The following is a 20,311-nucleotide window of genomic DNA, read 5'->3' on the forward strand; positions in this document are numbered from 1 at the left end:
CAAATGTGTAAAGGCAGAGGATGCTCACAAGATTTCAGAGGGGGCCACCCATGCAGGGCTTGAGTATTTACCACCAAGTGAGAATGAAAGGGACTTTGAACAGAGGAGCTTTTGCTCTGAGGGATACAGCGCCCCCCCCCCGATTCCCTTCCTGTCTAGCCATCAAACTGAGGCCATTTAACACACTAAGCCTGGTATACTGCTTCTAAATATGGAAGCTCCACTTTCCACTCATTGTACCAAGGCTCTGCCTATCTTTTTTCTTCTGTTCTATTCCCTTTGTCTATCTGTTATTATGGGGGATGTTCTGACGGGGGATCCTGAAGGGTCGCAGAACAGAGGCCACCTCCTTACGGGGTGAGGGTCTCCCTTGTTGTCGTGGGCTCTCCAGCCGCTCCTCTGCCTTCACCGGGTGGGGCTCCAATCTGGGGTCTCCCGCCCCCTCCTTGCTCCCCCGCCCTGCAGCTCCTCCCCTAGGCCCTGGGACTCCCCTTCGCCCAAATGCACAGCAGGGACAACCCAGAAGGCGCCACCGACGCTGCAGCACTGCTGCTGCTTCTGGCGTTTAATGACGAATCCAACTGCGCTCTTGACCAGGGAGCCACTTTCCTCCAACGGAAGAGCCCGGCAGGAAGTGACGTCAGAGGGAGAGGAGCCGCATTTTCTTTGAAGCCTCCCGCACCTCCTCCTCTTTCCTTTCTAGGAATCTGCTTTCGTTTATTTTAACCCTCACGAAGTCAAGCCTCCTGATGATCTCTCAGAGCGGGAGCCAAGAAGGAAAGAGGCGTTGCGCAGCAAGGAGGAAGACACGGAGCTCCTGCCCTGTACTGAGTCAGAGCATGGGGGTCGATCTAGCTCAGTGGGATCTGCACTGACTGGCAGCAGCTCTCCAGCGTTTCAGGCACGGAGTCTGTCCTTGGAGATTGAACCTGGGACCTTCTGCATGCAAAGCAGCTGCTCTACCCACTGAGCTGTGGCTCCTTCCTGGGGGTTTGGACCCTCCTGGGGGTTCAAGACAAATATATAGATCATAGAAATATGGGGAGGCTGGCAGACAAGGCTCCCAAACTGGTTTGGCTTGCGTGAGAAGGGAAGATGTGATGATATATGTTGCTGTATCTGGAAGATGAATGGAACCGGAAAGCCAAGTCAGTTCAGCTACTTTTGTCAGTTAGAGAAGGTTAAACTCAGTTTAACAGAAAGAAAAAACGCCTCCACTGGAGTGCAAGAGACTCCTGCCCAGCGTACGGCTTTGCTATAAAGTCTAAACTGATGCTCTGAAAGCCTGAGACACTATACAGCATGCCTTGTATTGAGGGATGACCTTGTCCTGAAATCTCAATGGGATGCAATGGAGGTCCTGTGAATGGGAATTAAGAGGAGGGCGGGAACTTGAAACCCATCTGCTTACTTTGTACACTGAGCCGCGCAATGCCAAACACCTAGCCATCAATATATAAGCACTAGCAAGACCCAAAGTGTAAAAAGGTTCCATATTGAACTCAAAGTTGAAAAGGTCTAGAAGTTGAAAGATTACCATTTCTTAAGTTAGACTTACATTACACAGTCCAAATTAAGAAACAGCAGGACAATCTGTTTCAAGTATTGTTGTCTTTTCCAATCCCCCGTTAATTTTCTCAGCTGTCCTTGGGACGAATGATAACAATTCTCTCTTGAAGAATTAAGTCCTTGTTGTGCTTCTCTAGTCGATAAGAATACTTTTCTATACAGAGATGCTTTTAGATGGTGATTTCATAGCTGTAAGTACAATACACTATTAACCATCTAGCATCCTTATGCTGCAAATGTATAACTAATTACAGCACGTACCACAATTAAATATTTCGCACATATATCTCCCTTGCACTCATCTCAGGGAACAACAATATAAACTCATCTTTCTGAAAGACCAAGATATATAATAAATAAGAGAATACTTTTACGGGTGATTATCATCATTAATTTCAAAAAGATGTTATACTGTATATGTGTGTAAGTAAGTGTACTGCCTTCAAGTCGATTCCGACTTATGGCGACCCTATGAAGAGGGTTTTCATGAGACTGAGAGGCAGTGACTGGCCCAATGTCACCCAGTGAGCTTCATGGCTACGTGGGGATTCAAACCCTGGTCTCCCAGGTCCTAGTCCAACACTCTAACCACTACACCACACTGGCTTATCCTATGCTGTATGTAGGATAAGCTAAACTTGTCAGTGAGTCCATTTAAACCAAAAATCTAAAATGTAACACAATATGCAGATTTTGGCCTTTGTCACAAGACATATGGATCAATTCTCTAGTGAAATATTTTACCTCTTCTGGAGTATATAATCTATAAATTGCGTAGTTGATGGTGTTGGTACAAATATAACATACATCAATAGATTGACACTTAGTGAAACTGTTCAATCTGAATTTCCTTCCATCTTTAGGATGAACGTGCTGTTTTATCTGTAATGCTTGTGAGCAGCATGAACATTTGCCACGTTTCAAATCTCCCCTACAGATGGATCTAATCCTGTAACTACATATATCAGAACGGACCACCTTCCCTTGAATAATGGCTGCTCTGCATTGCACTGTAAGTGGAATTCTTCATGACTCCCTGGTCTATAGCTGTTGCAAATCAGGAGACCTCCCAAAGCCTCTTTGCAAAGTTTTCACTTTTCCCTTCGGGTGAGGGGAAGGGGCTTTGTTAACATTCACTAACACTTACTGTGTAGTAGCGTTTGCAGAAAATAACGTCTGGGCGCTACAGGCACTCAGACAAACCCAGCACAGTGTGATGGGATAGCCCAAATAATGGCTTAAAATGTGCAAAGAGTGTGCTAAAATCATTTACATAAGCTTAGAATGGCTTCGCTTGTAGTTTAGTAGTGCACAGAGGAAAAAAGGTCTCTTCTGAAAATGGGTTTCTTAAACCTTCCCTTCTAGACAAAGCATTGTTTTCTTATAAAGCAGAGTACGGTACAAGATACAGTGTCTGAGCAGCCAGGCAATATGTTACATTAACATTTGGATTGCGGTCTCCACCTATTTATACCCTTTTAATACAACAGTTATTTTCAGTTGGGTTCTGCTGAAGTTGGTTCCTTTGATTCAAAGGTTGCCACTTTTCGAGTAGCGCTTTCCATTCAATGTTGAAAGATCCCTTCTGCATCCCAGGAGTTGCCAGCCTGGATGGGCCCACGTGTTGTCAGCCAGGAAGAGTGATGACACCAGTCAGTGCGTGAGTAATGGGGGCGTTCAGAGACCTACTTTCAATCCCTCCTCACTTAAAGTGGTGTCTTGGCCTTGCAGAGATCAGGGGGAGGGTAGGAAGGAGGTAGGAGTGATGTCATGCCTGAAATCGAAGGTGTCAGAGACAGACACGGCTCTGGTGCTTTCTCTTGTTATTAAAGCTATAGACAGAAGCTGTGCACCTCATTAAACTAACTGCTCTTTCTAAGAACTTTCCTCTGCTCTAGCGCTAAATAAGCACAGCTTCACGACTCCAAGACATTGACTCGGCATCCGGGTCCCCCCCAAGTCAGTTTAAGTAGGCCTGGATTCAACGTGCAAACAAAGGCTCTGCCTCAGTTCTAACTGTTGAACTTTCCACCTGAAGCGCCTCCCAGCGCAGGGTGAAGGTGGTTTAATCTCAGCTTCCCTCTCCGACTGAAGGGGGCTGCTAGATGTCCGTTCGGCTGTGGGAAGCTGGGCAGCACTCAGCTGGGAAACATCTGAAGTGCAATGCTGAGAGTCTGGTGTGGGCACCATGGGCATGTTCAGTTGGGCCAGGCGGTGCTTCAATAGGGGAGTCTGGGGCTGAGCTGTCAAAGACAGGGGTTGAGTCGCCCTGTGAGTCCACCCCTCTGCTTGCTCCCTCTCCGGGTTCCTCATCATGTTTCGCCCTCCTCTATCCGCCCTCTGCCAGCCTGGCTCATGACAAGTGATAACACCAGTTAGTGTGTAAGTAACGGGGGCATTCAAGATCTGCTTTCACTCTCCTCACTCACTGTGGGGTGTCTTGGCCTTGCCAAGAGAGGAAAGGAAAAGGGTCCCCTCCCTGATTTGGATGGATCAGCTGAACAGGTCTCCTATGAGCCCTCCCCTGCAGCCCTGGGAAAACCCTTCAGCCAAATGCACAAAGGGGAAGGGGATTCATGAGATTTCAGAGGGGGGCACCGATGCCACGCTTGGGGCAAACAGCACTTTCTTTCACTCAAGTTAAGATCCTGGCAGGAAGGGGCTTTGGGGTACACAGAGCCCCTCCAAATTCCCTTCCTCTCTAGGAATCAAGTTCTGGTCATTCAACACACTGAGGTCTGGCACACTGATTCTGTATAGAAAAGCTCCACTTCCCACCCAAAACTACTCCCATCAAACAGCATTCATTTGCAATATGATCCCTGCCCCCAAGATTTCACTCAGGGGACCAAGGCCTTGCCTATTTTTTTCTTCGCCCATCGGTTGTTAAGCAGATTCCTCAGCCAGAGAAAAACACCCCACCTCTCCACCCAGCTGCAGTCTACCACCATTATTTGCATATCTCATTAAGTACAATTCATTTTCAAGAGGAGGGGGAAGGAAGCTCTGCTCCCTGATGGTGGATGTTGTGATGGGGGATCCTGACAGGGTCAGCTCAACATGGGCCACCTCCTTACAGGGTGAAGTTCTCCCTTGCTATGGCTCCAGACTTTTCTCTGCCTTCACCGACAGGGGCTGCAATCATAAGGAGTCTCCTAATTTCCTCCTCACTCCCCTTTCTTACACTTCCTCCTCTGCATCCTCCCCCGCAGCTCTGGGACTCTCCTTCGCCCAAATGCCCAACGGGGGAGGGGAGGCTGACCGGACCCCAGAAGGGGCCACCGATGCAGCAACCCTTGGGGGAGAGACAGGGGGGCAGTGCTGCTTTTCTCCAAGGAAAGAGCCAGGCCGGAAGTGACTTCAGAGGGAGAGGAACAGCATTGCCTTTGAAGAGCATGGATTCCCCTCCAACCACTTCCTCTATCCTTCCTCCCTAGCAATCTGGTTTCCTTTATTTTAACCCTTATGAAATCAGGCAGACGGATGATCGCTCAAAGCGGGAGCCAAGGAGGAAAGAGGCCTTGCAGAGAACAGGAAGACGGGGAGCTCCTGTCCTATACCGACTCAGAGCACTGGGGTCCATCTATGTCACTGCTGTCTGCACTGGCTGGCAGCAGCTCTCCACGGTTTCAGACAAGGAAATGCCACTGGCGATTGAACCTGCAACCTTCTGCATGCAAAGCAGCTGCTCCACCCACTTGTGCTTGCAGCTGAAGCTTTTTCTAAATTCCAAGCAGTGTTATAGTGCTGATAGCCCCAGTGTGAAGTTTTGATGGACAGCAAGATTTTCCTTATAGCTGAAGCTCTTTCCACATGATAAGCCTTTATATGGTCATTCCCGAATGTGAATTCTTTGATGGGAAGCAAGTTTACTTTTCCAGCTAAGGCCCTTCCTTTCATATGACTTCTTATCAGTGTGAATTCTTCGATGGGCAGTGAGACAGGAATTTGTATTGATGCTCATTCCACATTCCAGGCATTTATATGGTTTCGCACCAGTCTGCCTAGGTCCATCCGGAGCGAGGCAGCGCTAGTTCCCGCCAATTTCCCCTCCTGCCCAGTTCACTGTGGAAAAACAAACATCAGAGAGCTAAGCCCTCACGGCTGGTCTTCAACCTGTACAGCATTTCTTATTAATATTCTTATTAATATTATTATTGTTGTTGTGCTGCGAGTCATGCCTTTCCCCACCAACATGCTGGCTGGAGTTTACAAAGGAGGAGAAATCACTCCAGGTGTGTGTGTATATATATCCTCCTCCTCCTCCGCCCTGCATGCAATTCAACCTCTACCAGCGTCCCTCCTGCTCAGTACAGGAAAGCTGGCTGAGGCGGGGGAAATAACGCCGGTGTGCAGAGGTGCTGCTGCTGCACTGGGAGGCGGAAGGCTTTGCTCTCTCGGGGAGCAGCCGCTGTTGGTGCTACAGGCACTCGCAAGCAGTTCTGTGCAGGTGGCAACAGTGAGGGGGAAAGAGGCCTTTTGAAAGTCATGCAGTCGGCTGCGGAAACAGAGGGACCCGGGTGGGATGCACATCCCCAAAAAGAAAGGGACGATGACTCTGCGCAGCCCATGACAACTACTCCACTGTTGTGGGTGGGTTGAGAGGCCTTCTTCCTCTGCTCATCCTTACAGGGTCAGCTTGCTTGCTGTGAGTGGGGCAGTGGCAGCAGCTGTTCAGCAGTGTGGGCCCCTCCCAAGACCCAGCCTGGTCTCCTCTCTCTCTCTGGAGTGACTTTACTCCTTAGCTACTTAAAAACCTGAAACGACAGGGGCGTTCAGCACAAGGCTATCTTTTTTTCCCTAAACCACATACAAACTTACTTCTTTAAAACAATGAAAGCTGTCTTGGCTACCTGCTGGTCCTTCTAGAAACAGACCCTTTTGTCCTACCTGTTGAAGGCCCAGGCGCTTAGGTGTCCAAAGTATCTTCTCCCTCCACATTACTGGGTTGTGCTTGATGGGATGTATTCAACCCTGAGTGTTGTTCTCTCCCCTTCATTAGTACTTCTTCCCTGACCACCATAAGGTCTTGAAACTTGAGGTCCATTGTGGGCATGAATTTATTTTGTTAAAAAATACAAGGTTTTCAAAATAACAGATTTGCACAAAAGAGTCATAAAACTAATATGTGGGTTGCACCCAACTTCCACCTCAGAGTGGATCCTTTAAAATTAATGGACATGACAAACTCAGGCCCCTTCATATTAATAGTTCACAGCTCTTTTTGGTTCCACCTCAGCTAAAGAGAATGCAACCAGCAGCACCAACCAGGGAGCAGCGGATGGAATTTGTATTTTTATTTTAGGATTTTCCCAAGATTGGGAAAATCAGAATTCACTCTACAAAGAAAGGGGGGATGGGTTCTGGGTGAGGGCAGTGTCACCTGAAAAGATCACACAGAGGAAGGCCAGGATCTCTTCTCTAACATCCCACAGTGCACGGGCGTTGGGGGACGCTACTGACGGTCTCCGCAGGCCTCCAAAACACTCACAGGCAACAGGTCAGCCACCCCTTGTTCTACACTCATAATATGGTTTCCCCATTTCTGAAATCTTTCATGACAATAAAGACTTGTGCTACTTCTGAAGCTCTTTCCATGTTCCAAGCAGTTCTATGGTTTCTCCCCTCTGTGAATTCTTTGATGCAAAGTGAGAGAGGAATTTCTAGTAAAGCCCTTTCCACATTCCAGGCATTCATATGGCTTCTCCCCAGTGTGAATACTTTGATGAGCAGTGAGTTGCTGTTTCCTACTGAAGCTCTTTCCACATTCTAAGCACTTATATGGTTTCTCCCCAGTGTGGATACTTTGATGGGCAGTGAGTGCTTGTTTCCTGCGGAAGGTCTTTCCACATTCTAAGCACTTATATGGTTTCTCCCCAGTGTGGATACTTTGATGGGCAGTGAGTTGCTGTTTCCTACTGAAGCTCTTTCCACATTCTAAGCACTTATATGGTTTCTCCCTAGTGTGAATTCTTTGATGGGCAGTGAGTTGGTCTTTCCAACTGAAGCTCTTTCCACATTCTAAGCACTTATATGGTTTCTCCCCAGTGTGAATTCTTTGATGGGCAGTGAGTTGCTCTTTCCAACTGAAGCTCTTTCCACATTGTAAGCACTTATATGGTTTCTCCCCAGTGTGAATTCTTTGATGGGCAGTGAGTTGCTGTTTCCTACTGAAGCTCTTTCCACATTCTAAGCACTTGTATGGTTTCTCCCCAGTGTGAATTCTTTGATGCAAAGTGAGAGACGAAAATCTAGTGAAGCTCTTTCCACATTTCAAGCATTTATACGGTTTCTCCCCAGTGTGAATTCTTTGATGGACAGTCAGTTGCTCTTTCCAACTGAAGCTCTTTCCACATTTTAAGCACTTATATGGTTTCTCCCTAGTGTGAATTCTTTGATGGGAAGTGAGTAGACATTTCCATCTGAAGCTCTTTCCACATTCCAAGCATTTATACAGTTTCTCCCCAGTGTGAATTCTTTGATGGGCAGTGAGTTGGTTTTTCCTACTGAAGCTCTTTCCACATTCTAAGCACTTATATGGTTTTTCCCCAGTGAGAGTTCTCTGATGGAAAGTGAGTGCTTGTTTCCTGCTGAAGCTCTTTCCACATTCCAAGCACTTAAAAGGTTTCTCCCCTGTGTGAATTCTTTGATGGAAAGTCAGATGTATCTTCTGATGGAAGCTGTTTCCACATTCCAAGCACTTAAAAGGTTTCTCCCCCGTGTGAATTCTTTGATGGAAAGTCAGATGTATCTTCTGATGGAAGCTCTTTCCACATTCCAAGCACTTAAAAGGTTTCTCCCCCGTGTGAATTCTTTGATGGCAAGTCAGATGTGTCTTCCGACGAAAGCTCTTTCCACATTCCAAGCACTTATATGGTTTCTCTCCAGTGTGAATTCTTTGATGGCAAGTCAGATTTCTCTTCTGACGGAAGCTCTTTCCACAATCTAGGCATTTATATGGTTTCTGCCCGGTGTGAATTTTTTGGTGGGCAGTGAGTAAGTGTTTCCAGCGGAAACTCTTTCCACATTCCAAGCACTTATATGGTTTCTCACCAGTGTGCATTCTTTGATGCAAAATGAGACTTGCCTTGCAGCTAAACCTCCTTTCACATTCCAAACATTGATATGCTTTCTCCCTTTTCTGGTTTTTGTAGTGGGCTTTACACTTTTTTTTAGAATTGAGACTTTTCGAACAATGAAAATATTTATTTCTTCTCATTCTTTGATCAGTTTTTTCTTGGATGGCAGTTTTATGGTAGCCACTGCCGTAAGAAGCACAAGATTTTTTCCTCATTTTCTCTTCTGCTTCAGGATTCCTTCTCTGCTCTTCCCTGTTTGCAGATGTGTCTCTTTCCTGTCTCTCTTTCCCACAAAGTTCTCCCTTCCTCTTGGCTTTCCACTCATCATCTTCTGCAAAGAAGAGAGAACCTGATAAGACCATGAGGGAAGAAATGGATCCTCAAATCACTGAACAATCCCAAATAACTTTTGTGATAAAGGAAGAATTGACAGGACTTAGATGAAAGACGGATCTTTCTCCCGGTTGAACAGTCTCTGTTTTCTGGCATTCACTGACAATTGGAGTGATACGGATTGTTGGATTTGGACCACGGTGATCTGGGTTCAGCTCCCAGTCAGAGGTTAATCCCATTGGGTGGTCCTGGGCCAATCACTCTCATTCGGCCTAGCCTACAAAGTTGTACAGATAAGTAAAACAACCACAGATATTCTCTTTGGAACTCTTTGGAGCAAGTGAAGTGAGAAAAAATTGATTTGATTTGGATTCCTGCATTGAGCAGCGGGTTGGACTTGTTGGCCTGATAGGCACCTTCCAATTCTACTATTCTATGATATTCTACTAGGGTGCAAGAAGAGGGATTGAAATGCTGAAATTTAGGAACTGTGAAAAAATATGGGTAGGAGGGCATGTACACAAACACACACACTCATCTGTGGACAAATTGCGGGAGGGGTGCCTCTGCAGCATCCAAGTCCCTTTTCCTACAAGGGTTCCTCCTCCCCCCTCAAAAAAAAGGAGATAGGAAATCTTGTATTAGTCTAGAAGAAATGGACTTCAAGTGTTGAAATATAGGAAATGTGCAGATATAGGGAAGGCTTTTCTTACCGTCTGAGTCCCTTTCCCTATAACAACATGGTGCTCTCCAAAGCTTGTTGGAATCCCATTCCCATGAGCCCCAATCAGCGTGGACTATGGTCACTGCTTATGGAGTGAGAGTCCAGCAATCTGTGGCGTACACCATGATGGCTACCCCAGTCTTAAAACAGTCCTCCTCTCCCCCAAAGAGTAGGATGCACTGCCACCACTCTGCTCCAGGTCTAGGAAAAAGGATGAACTAAGAGGGGAGCTTTGGATGTGTCCTCCCAAAGCCCAAAATGCCAAATGTTGCACCTAGTGGGCTATATTAGAAACTCAAATGGAGCTCAGCTATGCTGTTTTAGCAGTTGGGGAAAACTTTTAGTGAGAAATTCCACTGAATTGGACCATCATTTTAGAAGGGCATAACTAGAGATCTGTGTTCAGATAGAATAGATGGCTGTCATATAAGTTTATCTGGAGAAGATTAAGAATCCCAGTTGAAGTAGGTGGCAGTACATCAGAATATTCGGGTGCATTAAATATAGAAATATGGAATTTGAAAACAGATATTACGACCGATACCATGGACCACAAAAAAGACAAATAATTGGGTGTTAGAAGAAATTAAACCAGAACTACCATTAGAAGCTAAAAGGATGAAACTGAGGTTATCATACTTTGGACACATCATGAGAAGACATGATTCACTAGAAAAGACAATAATGCTGGGAAAAACAGAAGGGAGTAGAAAAAGAGGAAGGCCAAAGAAGATATAGGATTGATTCCAGAAACGAAGCCACAGACCTGACCTTACAAGATCCGAACACCGTGGTTTATAACAGATGCTACTGGAGGTCGTTGATTCATAGGGTCGCCATAAGTCGTAATCGACTTGAAGGTACATAACAAATTACATGGAGCAACCTTATGATGAAGAACCAGAAATTATAGAATGTGAGGTGAAAGCTGCTCTTCAAATACTTGGAAGAAACAAATCACCAGGAATAGATGATACCAATAGAGTTGCTACAAACTACTGAGACTGAATCTTTCCAAATTTTAACAAACATTTGTCAACAAGTATGGAAAATTAAACAATGGCCCACAGACTGGAAGCGTTCCATATACATCCCAATTCCAAAGAGAGGGGATCCCAGGGAATGCAGTAATTATCGAACTATTGCCTTAATATCCCATGCAAGTAAAGTAATGCTGAAGATTCTACAACAAAGACTCTTCCCATATATGGAGCGAGAAATGCCAGACGTCCAAGCTGGATTTAGAAAGGGAAGAGGCACCAGAGATCACATCTCAAACATACGTTGGATAATGGAACGGAGCAAGGAATTTCAGAAGAAAATCACCCTGTGCTTTATAGATTACAGCTTTGATTGTGTAGATCATGAAAAACTATGGAATGCTTTAAAAGAAATGGGGGTGCCACAGCATCTGACTGTCCTGATGCACATCCTATACACTGGACAAGAGGCTACTGTAAGGACAGAATATGGAGAAACCGACTGGTTCCCAATCAGAAAGGATGTGAGACAGGGGTGTATTTTATCACCCTATTTGTTTAACCTATATGCAGAACATATCATACGGAAAGCAGGATTGGACCAAGATGAAGGAGGTGTGAAAATTGGAGGGAGAAATATAAATAATTTAAGATATGCAGACGATACCATACTACTAGCAGAAACCAGTAATGATTTGAAACCAATGCTGATGAAAGTTGAAGAGGAAAGCACAAAAGCAGGACTACAGCTGAATGTCAAAACGACCAAAATAATGACAACAGAAGATTTATGTACTTTAAAGTTGACAATGAGGACAATTAACTTGTCAAGGATTAGCAATACCTTGGCACAGTCATTAACCAAAATGGAGACAATAGTCAAGAAATCAGAAAGCGGCTAGGACTGGGGAGGGCAGCTAGGAGAGAACTAGAAAAGGTCCTCAAATGCAAAGATGTATCATTGAACAGTAAAGTCAGGATCATTCAAACCACTGTATCCCCAATCTCTATGTATGGATGTGAAAGTTCGAAAGTTACAAAACTGATAGCAGATAAGAGAAAGATCAACTCATTTGAAATGTGGTGTTGGAGGAAAGCTTTGTGCATACCATGGACCACGAAAAAGGTAAATAATTGGGTGTTAGAACTAATTAGAACTGTCACTAGAAGCTAAAATGATGAAACTGAGGTTATCATACTTTGGACACATCATGAGAAGACATGATTCACTAGAAAAGACAATAATGCTGGGAAAAACAGAAGGGAGCAGAAAAAAAGGAAGGCCGAACAAGAGATGGATTGATTCCAGAAAGGAAGCCACAGACCTGCCCTTACAAGATCTGAACAGGGTGGTTGATGATGCTATTGGAGGTCACTGATTCATAGGGTCGCCATAAGTTGTAATCGACTTGAAGGCACATAACAACAACAAGAAAACAAGTTACGTCTGAACAGGGGGCCTTACCAAGACAGGACAAAGTCCCACAAATCTCCTCCATGACTTCGCTATGCAGAGCTCTCTGGTCAGGATTCAGCAAAGCCCACTCCTCTTCCGTGAAATTCACAGCCACATCCTCCAAAGACACTGGATCCTAAAAGAGAAACAATACATTTTGTCTTCACAGGAAGCAAAAAGATTATCTGTTACCTACATGGAAAACATAGTTAAGGCGAGGTGGCTGGTCATTGTTCTAAGGACAGAAACCTTCTTAAATGGAATTCACAGCTTTTGTTGAGGATGGCTTTGGGAGACGCAAAGGAGGAAAATTCATTCAGACCCATGGACAGAGAGGCACCCAGGCTGCCCCCAGGCTCTCCCACTTCCGAGTCTTTCCCCTACCTGATATGGGGCGATAACAAGAGCTTCTCCTCCACCAGAAAGGGGAGATGACTTATTAGGTCTCACTGACATCATTCCATTACCTGTGAAAAAGAAAATGGGCCCAAAAGCCTGTAATATACAGTACGCTATTCTCAGAGGTTAAAATATATGTGTCTAACTGCATGAGGGTCTTATCAGCTGAGTGAGGTATTTATTCACAATTTATGTTTCTGTTGTGCGATAAAACATCTCCTCATTTGAGCTCTAAGCCAGAAATCAAAGTGATGGTTCCCACGTAAAAAATCATGATGTAAGTGTGAGCATTTCTGAGCTGTGGAAAAAGCTGGAGACGAGCATGGAAAATGTTGTTTCCGACATATAGCGACCATATGAATAAGGTTTTTATGGTAAGAGGTATTCAGAGGAGGTTTACGATTGCCTTCCTCTGGGGCTGAGAGGCAGTGACTGCCCCAAGGTCACCCAGTGAGCTTCATGGCGGTGTGGGGATTTGAACCCTGGTCTCCTAGGTCGTAGTCCAACACCTTAACCACTACACCACACTGGCTCTCGGAGACAAGAGTAAAGGAGTCAACATCAACAGAGACAGACCAAATGGAGATACGGCCCATTCATCCTTACCAGAAAGGGGTCTTGCTGACATGATTCCATCCCCTGTGAGATAGAAAATGGGCCCCAAAGCCTGTAATATACAGTATGCTATTCTCAGAGGTTAAAATATATAGGTCTAACTGCATGAGGGTCTTATCAGCTGAGTGTGTTTCAGGTATTTATGCACAATTTATGTTTCAGTTGTGTGATAAAATATCTCATTTGAGCTCTAGGCCAGAAATCAAATGATGATTCCCATGTAAAACAATCATGATGTAAGTAGGAGCATTTCTGAGCTGTGGAAAAGGCTGGAGACAAGAGTGGAAAATGGAAATGGACTTCCTTCCAGTTGTTTCCAACTTATGGTGGCCCTATGAATAGGAGGTTTACGATTGCATTCCTCTGGGCCTGAGAGGGAGTGATTGGCCCATGGTCACCCAGTGAGCTTCAAGGCATTGTGGGGACTTGAACCCTGGTCTCCCAGGCCATAGTCCAACACCTTAACCACTACACATTGGCTCTCGGAGACAAGAGTAAAGGAGTCAAAATAAACAGAGAAAGATATGACCCATACATCCTTACCCAGAAGCCTCTTCCTGGTGTCCGATGGAGTCCTCTCTGCCTCAGGGAAATCAGTTCCTATTTCTGCACACAGACCCTTTTCCTGAAACAGCATAATAAGAACTCATATAATGGGGAGCAGGATGAGAAGAGTGAAGGAGAAACCTCCCCCCAAGCACTCTGGCCCCCAAATAATTTGGGGCCTAGATGAAGGAAAAATGGATTTCTTTCCTTATATTCACACACAACAGGCATTAAGGCAGACCTGTGTGAAGGGAAGGTAGAAAACGGTCAAGCTCACTTTGCTGCAAATTCCTTAACATCTCTCCGTGCCCAAAAATGGCTAAAGCATTACCACGGATCATTAATCTGGTATTGTTTTACTATTTGATCTTGAGAGTGAGGTTTCTGATCTCTTCTATTATAGAACAATGGTTTTAGCTAAAGGAAATCTATATAATTATAATGGTAGAAAAGGAGATAGGAATTTTAGCTTGATACAGATTTTATAATGGCATGATGTATTTCATAGAATAATTAAGAGTGTTCTGGAGGTAAGGGGTATTCTGGGATGGGCTGCCTTCTACATCCCTCTGTGTTTGATGGAGAGTGGCTAGGCTCAGATTTACCTTTCTCCCTTTTTTTGTTCCCTAATCATTCTTAATATTATATTATGTGGCCTTCAGCTACAGTATGGTGATTGATATAAAATTAATCTTTCTCTATAGCAGTGTAGTAATGAGCGGAATGTTCACCTAGACTTCTCCAGTCACTTTAAGAGGAACCAAAATTGGCCTTGCATCATGGTATTGTCTAAAGGAACATGCCGTTATGGATGTCCTATGGATGTTCCTGCCCAGCTTGGCTGATCAGAAACCATGATGGGAATGGAATGCATAGGACAAAATCATCACTAATTATGACAGTAGAATGGTGAGATCTGAAAAGGGGGAACAGATTGATATTAATCTGAGGAGACAACTACACAATAAGATGGGAGTTATCTACTTGATTATAAATATACATGCATTCATTTCAATAAAGCTATCTGGTTGGTTGGAAATATTTCAAGAGGGAAGAAACTGTTATGTTACATAGGGAAAAACCTGGAGGATTGGTTGATTTCTGTCACATGCTGTAATTGTACTCTATAAAGTATCTGTGCACACTACATTTCTTTACAGTTCCTTCCAGACTTTCTGGGGGCTGTCCCTGCCTATGCTTGTATACTTAATAAAGGCCTACCTTTCTGCTTTAAGCCTGTGTCTTTAATTTACTGAAAGGACCCTGAGCAAAGATCCCACAGGAGAAAATAAAAATGTCTCCATCAAGAGGACTGACAGAGGCAAAACCCAGAGGAGTATCTGATATAGAAAAGGAAGGATAGACGCAAACCCCTTAGAGATACTTGCTATCGGGGTAGCCAACATGGTGCCCTTCAGATGGAAATGGACTCCAGTCTGCATCAGCCCCAGCCAATATGAGGAATGGTCAGGGATGATGGGAGTTTTACTTCAGCAATATCTGGAGGGCACCACATTGGCAGTCCCTGGTCTGCATGAAGCCCTCTCACCTGCTGCTCTGCCTGCTTCTCGTCCTCTGCCCAGCTCAGGAGGAAACCTTCTGCCAGGGCCACAGCCTGGGAACTCCTCTCAGCCCCACATTCCCTCACCCAGCTCTCCATCTCTGGGGGCAGGACAGCCAGGAACTGCTCCAGGATCACCAGGTCCAGGATCTGGTTCTTTGTGTGTCGCTCTGGCTTCAGCCACTCACGGCAAAGAAGGTGGAGTCGGCTGCAAGTCTCTCGGGGCCCCTCAGCTGCCTGGTAGCGGAAACACCGGAACTGCTGGCGCTGCACATCTGAGCTGAGGGGGTTCTCCCCCAAGATCTTCTGCACGTTTCCCCCCAAGAATTCCTCCGCATGGGTCTCAGTCTTGATGGCATCAGGGCCAAGCCCTGCTTCAGGGGTAAATGGGTCTTGCTGTTCCATCTTTGATCTCTTGGCCTTTCACGGGGTCCTCATCCCTTCTCTGCTTCTGGGAATAGTTTTCTGCCTTCTGAGGACACATTCAGAAGGAGCAGGTCCACTTATTCTATGAGCGAAGCCAAAGAGGGATCACTATGCCCAGGCCGAAGGCTTGCAGAGCAGGAAATGTGCTGGCTAAGAATAGTCAAATATGAGGATTATTGTTTCTACCATATAACCTTTGATAAAAACCCAGTGATGGGGCCTACGTCTTCCTTTGAAGATGGGCCTCTGGATGGCTGACACATCTCTGACAGCAGCTCCAAAGGGCCCCAGGGACTAGTGTCATCCTCATTACCCCCTTATTCTTAATTAAAAACAAGCTAAAGGGGAGACCCTTTCAGAGGACAGGCTGTAGCTCAGTGGTAGAGCAGCTGCTTTGTACACACAACGTCCCACTTTGAATCTCCAGGTAGGGCTGGGAAAGACTCCCTGCCTGTAATCCTGGAGAGACTCTGCCAGTCAGTGCGGACAATACTGAGCTAGATGGGACAACTGTCTAATTCAATAGAAGATCCTATACTCCCTAACTTATCTCTGAACTTTTACAAGCCTCTCCTGGAATACAGAAATTTGGTTTAATTGTGAATGAAATATGTTATTCCTTTCATCTCTTGATAGATTTGCTTATCTTCAGAACTGTCCCCCTTCAGAGTTAAACGTGAGCTATATTGTTGCATATTAAATTAAATTGGAATGCTGCAGTTCCTGGAGTTTATGACCTGGTTGTGATAAGGAAATGGAAAGATCTTTGAGTATAATGTGGTGGAAGAAAGCAACGAATCTACATTTTTGGGATTGTCATCATAAATTAAGGAAGAACTGACTTTACCTTCACCTCAGCAGGCATTGAGTGATGGGATATGGATGTGGGTGGGGGCTGCCCTGTCCTGTAGGCTCTCTTCACCTGTTTACCCTTTTAATAAGACACGGTTGTTCACTTTCAGTCGGGGTCTTCCGAGTTTGATTCCTTTCATGAAAAGATTGCCAATTTTCAGTAGCACTTTCTATTCACACTTAAAGGTCCCTTCTGTATCCCAGGGGTTACTTGCCTGGATGGGCACATATGTGATAACACCAGTCAGTGTGTGAATAACGGGGGAATTGATGGGCATACTTTCTTTTTTTTTTTTTTTTTCAATAATTTTTATTCAGATTTTCATAAAACATACAAGACAAAATCATAAAACATTCAAAGACAAAAAACAAAATCAAAAATAGTTAAACAAAAAGAAAAAAAGAAAAGAAAAAACAAAAATAAAAAATAAAGAGTAAAATATTGACTTCCCATTTGTCAAAGATCAAATCAGTTATAAGTCTATAATATATAACAATCCTGTCTCTTAAGTCATATTATAAAATCACTTTCCTCCAGTAGTTATCTTACTTAATCATCAAATCTCATAAACATTACTTTATTCTTTCCACAAAAAGTCAAAGAGAGGTTTCAATTCTTTAAGAAATATATCTATCAATTTTTTTTTTCCAGATAAGCATATCGATTAATCCATCTCATTACTAATTATGATAATCTTATTGTCATAACCATAGTCAAAATAAACATTTCAATTAATCCATCACATCAGAATCTGTTAGGTTCAATAATTTCAGTAGCCATTGTTCTATTATCTCTATTAGTTCCATTTTCCATCTTCCATCTTCAGTAGTCTTGTTAAGTCCAGTAATTTCAATATCCAATCTTCCATTATCAGTATTCCATAATAATCTTGCTGTCAAAGCCATAGTCATATAGTAAGAGTCTGATGGGAATTACCTCTATCCCAAATATTTTCTTGCCATCCATTCTGAATAGGTTGCTGAAATACTGCTGTAAAATCATATCTCTGTTCTTTTTTTCAAAATACACTGGGTCATCTCTTAAAAGTTTTTCCATTGTCACATGGCTGCAGTTAATTCCATAGATTTTCTCTATATTGGGCTCCATCACATCATTCCAGTCCAGAAGATTATCCATGCCATTGATAACTTTATCTCTAGAATCTTCATTCATTTCTTCAGAGATAACATTGAGTTCCAAACAATAGATTTTATTTCTAAAGTCCATAGACTCCAAATCTTGTTCCTGTTCCACGTTGGTTCCAATCTCCGGGATCTCCTCTCTCACAGGGACCCCTATTCCAGTCTCCAGGGTCTCCTCTCTCACAGGGACCCCTGTTCCAATCTCCGGGGTCTCCTCTCTCACAGGGACCCCTTCCAGGGTCACCTCTCTCACAGGGACCCTTATATCTTTAATCTCCTGCTTCATTTTACTCAATTCAATTTTCATTATCTCAATCTCATCCATTATTTTCTGAAACATAGTTATTTCCAGATTTTCAGCCACTTTCTTAATTGCCATTTTAAAAGAAAAATATAGGAAAACCACTTCTTATTTCAGCAACAATTGGGTTAATACTCCAAACTTGGTGACATCACAGTATAAACAAAGCAGACAGCCTTATCTCTCCAATAGTTAAGTAAACAAAATGCAGTTCCCAGGATCGAAACAATTAATGGCAATCGTCAAGAAACAGATTCGTCAAAATAAAATAGACCAAAAAGAGAGTAGTCTCAAAACAGTATAATATTTTTCAAAATAAAAATCTGGAATAGAAATCCCTCTTCTGTGTATATCTTTAGAATGCAAATCCAGGACAGCTTTTTGCAACAAAAACAGAGATAAGCTATTAATTAGTGCGTAGCAGAGAGAAGTTATGGCTCCCCAGTGAGATGTCAAAAACTGATCAATCTGGCAAATCTCTTTTAAACAGCAACAATTTAAGTCAAGTAAAAGAAAAATATAGAAAGAAGGGTGCTTGCCTGTTAGTGCGTTCTCTCTTAGAAGATAAGATGAACGTTCGCTTTAACAGATAGAGCTTGCTGTTGAAAATCCGTCCCACCTTCGTCGGCTGGACCTCGTCCCATAAATTAATGAGATCTGGTCGTCCCAACAAAAATAGGCTTTGAGGTTAATCTCTTCGTTTCTCCCTACCCGGGAGAAGTTTAATCAGTCAAAAAAAAAAGAAAAAACTGACTGATATATCTGAATAAGCTTCTTTTGAGGCAGGAGCCCGTCTCAAAAGCAGGCACAGGCTAAGTCACCCTTCCCGGAAGTCGATGGGCATACTTTCAATTGCCCCTTAATTCAAAGTGGTGTCCTGGCCTTGCTGGGGAGGGAGAGGTAGCTCTCCTCCCTGATTTGGATGGATCAGCTGAACAGGCCTCCTGGGTGCCCTGCTTTGTGAAAACCTTTCCACCAAATGTGTAAAGGCAGAGGATGCTCACAAGATTTCAGAGGGGGACACCCATGCAGGGCTTGGGTACTTACCACCAAGTGAGAATGAAGGGGACTTTGAACAGAGGGGATTTTGCTCTGAGGGATACAGCCCCCCCCAGGATTCCCCTCCTGTCTAGCCATCAAACTGAGGTCATATAACACACTAAGCCTGGTATACTGCTTCTAAATATGGAAGCTCCACTTTCCACTCATTGTACCAAGGCCCTGCCTATCTTTTTTCTTCCATTTTATTCGCTTTGTGTATCTGTTATTATGGCGGATGTTCTGACGGGGGATCCTGAAGGGTCACAGAACAGAGGCCACCTCCTTACGGGGTGAGGGTCTCCCTCGCTATCGTGGGCTCTCCAGCCGCTCCTCTGCCTTCACCGGGTGGGGCTCCAATCTGGGGTCTCCCGCCCCCTCCTTGCTCCCCCGCCCTGCAGCTCCTCCCCTCAGCCCTGGGACTCCCCTTCGCCCAAATGCACAGCAGGGACAAGGGGCTTACCAGACCCCAGAAGGCGCCACCGACGCTGCAGCGCTGCTGCTACTTCTGGCGTTTAATGACGAATCCAACTGCGCTCTTGACCAGGGAGCCACTTTCCTCCAAGGGAAGAGCCCGGCAGGAAGTGACGTCAGAGGGAGAGGAGCCGCATTTTCTTTGAAGCCTCCCGCACCTCCTCCTCCTCTTTCCTTTCTAGGAATCTGCTTTCGTTTACTTTAACCCTCACGAAGTCAAGCCTCCTGATGATCTCTCAGAGCGGGAGCCAAGAAGGAAAGAGGCGTTGCGCAGCATGGAGGAAGACACGGAGCTCCTGCCCTGTACTGAGTCAGAGCATGGGGGTCGATCTAGCTCGGTGGTATCTGCACTGGCTGGCAGCAGCTCTCCAGCGTTTCAGGCACGGAGTCTGTCCTTGGAGATTGAACCTGGGACCTTCTGCATGCAAAGCAGCTGCTCTACCCACTGAGCTGTGGCTCCTTCCTGGGGGTTTGGACCCTCCTGGGGGTTCAAGACAAATATATAGATAATAGAAATATGAGGAGGCTGGCAGACAAGGCTCCCAACTGGTTTGGCTTGTGTGAGAAGGGAAGATGTGATGATATATGTTGCTGTATCTGGAAGATGAATGGAACTGGAAAGCCAAGTCAGTTCAGCTACTTTTGTCAGTTAGAGAAGGTTAAACTCAGTTTAACAGAAAGAAAGAAAAAACGCCTCCACTGGAGTGCAAGAGACTCCTGCCCAGCGTATGGCTTTGCTATAAAGTCTAAAATGATGCTCTGAAAGCCTGAGACACTATATAGCATGCCTTGTATTGAGGGATGACCTTGTCCTG

General features: G+C 44.6%; 1 protein-coding gene across 1 annotated transcript; it reads right to left on the reverse strand.

Annotated features, from left to right (window-relative positions):
• Positions 1-6,605: 6,605 nt before the first annotated feature.
• On the reverse strand, positions 6,606-19,552 carry LOC133381482 (zinc finger protein 665-like). Its single transcript, XM_061620636.1, has 6 exons — positions 19,486-19,552; positions 15,251-15,838; positions 13,699-13,780; positions 12,526-12,608; positions 12,151-12,277; positions 6,606-8,997 (listed from the first exon to the last, which is right to left on the reverse strand). The coding sequence occupies exons 2-6, from the start codon at positions 15,665-15,667 to the stop codon at positions 7,181-7,183; spliced, it is 2,526 nt and encodes an 841-aa protein (XP_061476620.1). The 5' UTR covers positions 15,668-15,838; positions 19,486-19,552; the 3' UTR covers positions 6,606-7,180.
• Between the last annotated feature and the right edge of the window lie 759 nt (positions 19,553-20,311).

The sequence above is a fragment of the Rhineura floridana genome, chromosome 3 (genome assembly GCF_030035675.1).
Source record: "Rhineura floridana isolate rRhiFlo1 chromosome 3, rRhiFlo1.hap2, whole genome shotgun sequence".
In the NCBI taxonomy this organism is placed as follows: domain Eukaryota; kingdom Metazoa; phylum Chordata; class Lepidosauria; order Squamata; family Rhineuridae; genus Rhineura; species Rhineura floridana.

Coding starts and splice junctions, on each gene's coding strand:
- LOC133381482 (XM_061620636.1), bottom strand. CDS start 15,667: ATGGAACAGCAAGACCCATTTACCCCTGAAGCAGGGCTTGGCCCTGAT. Junction 12,609..13,698: donor CACCAGGAAGAGGCTTCTGG/GTAAGGATGTAT, acceptor TCTTTTTCACAG/GTAATGGAATGATGTCAGTG. Junction 12,278..12,525: donor TTGTTATCGCCCCATATCAG/GTAGGGGAAAGA, acceptor TTTCTCTTTTAG/GATCCAGTGTCTTTGGAGGA.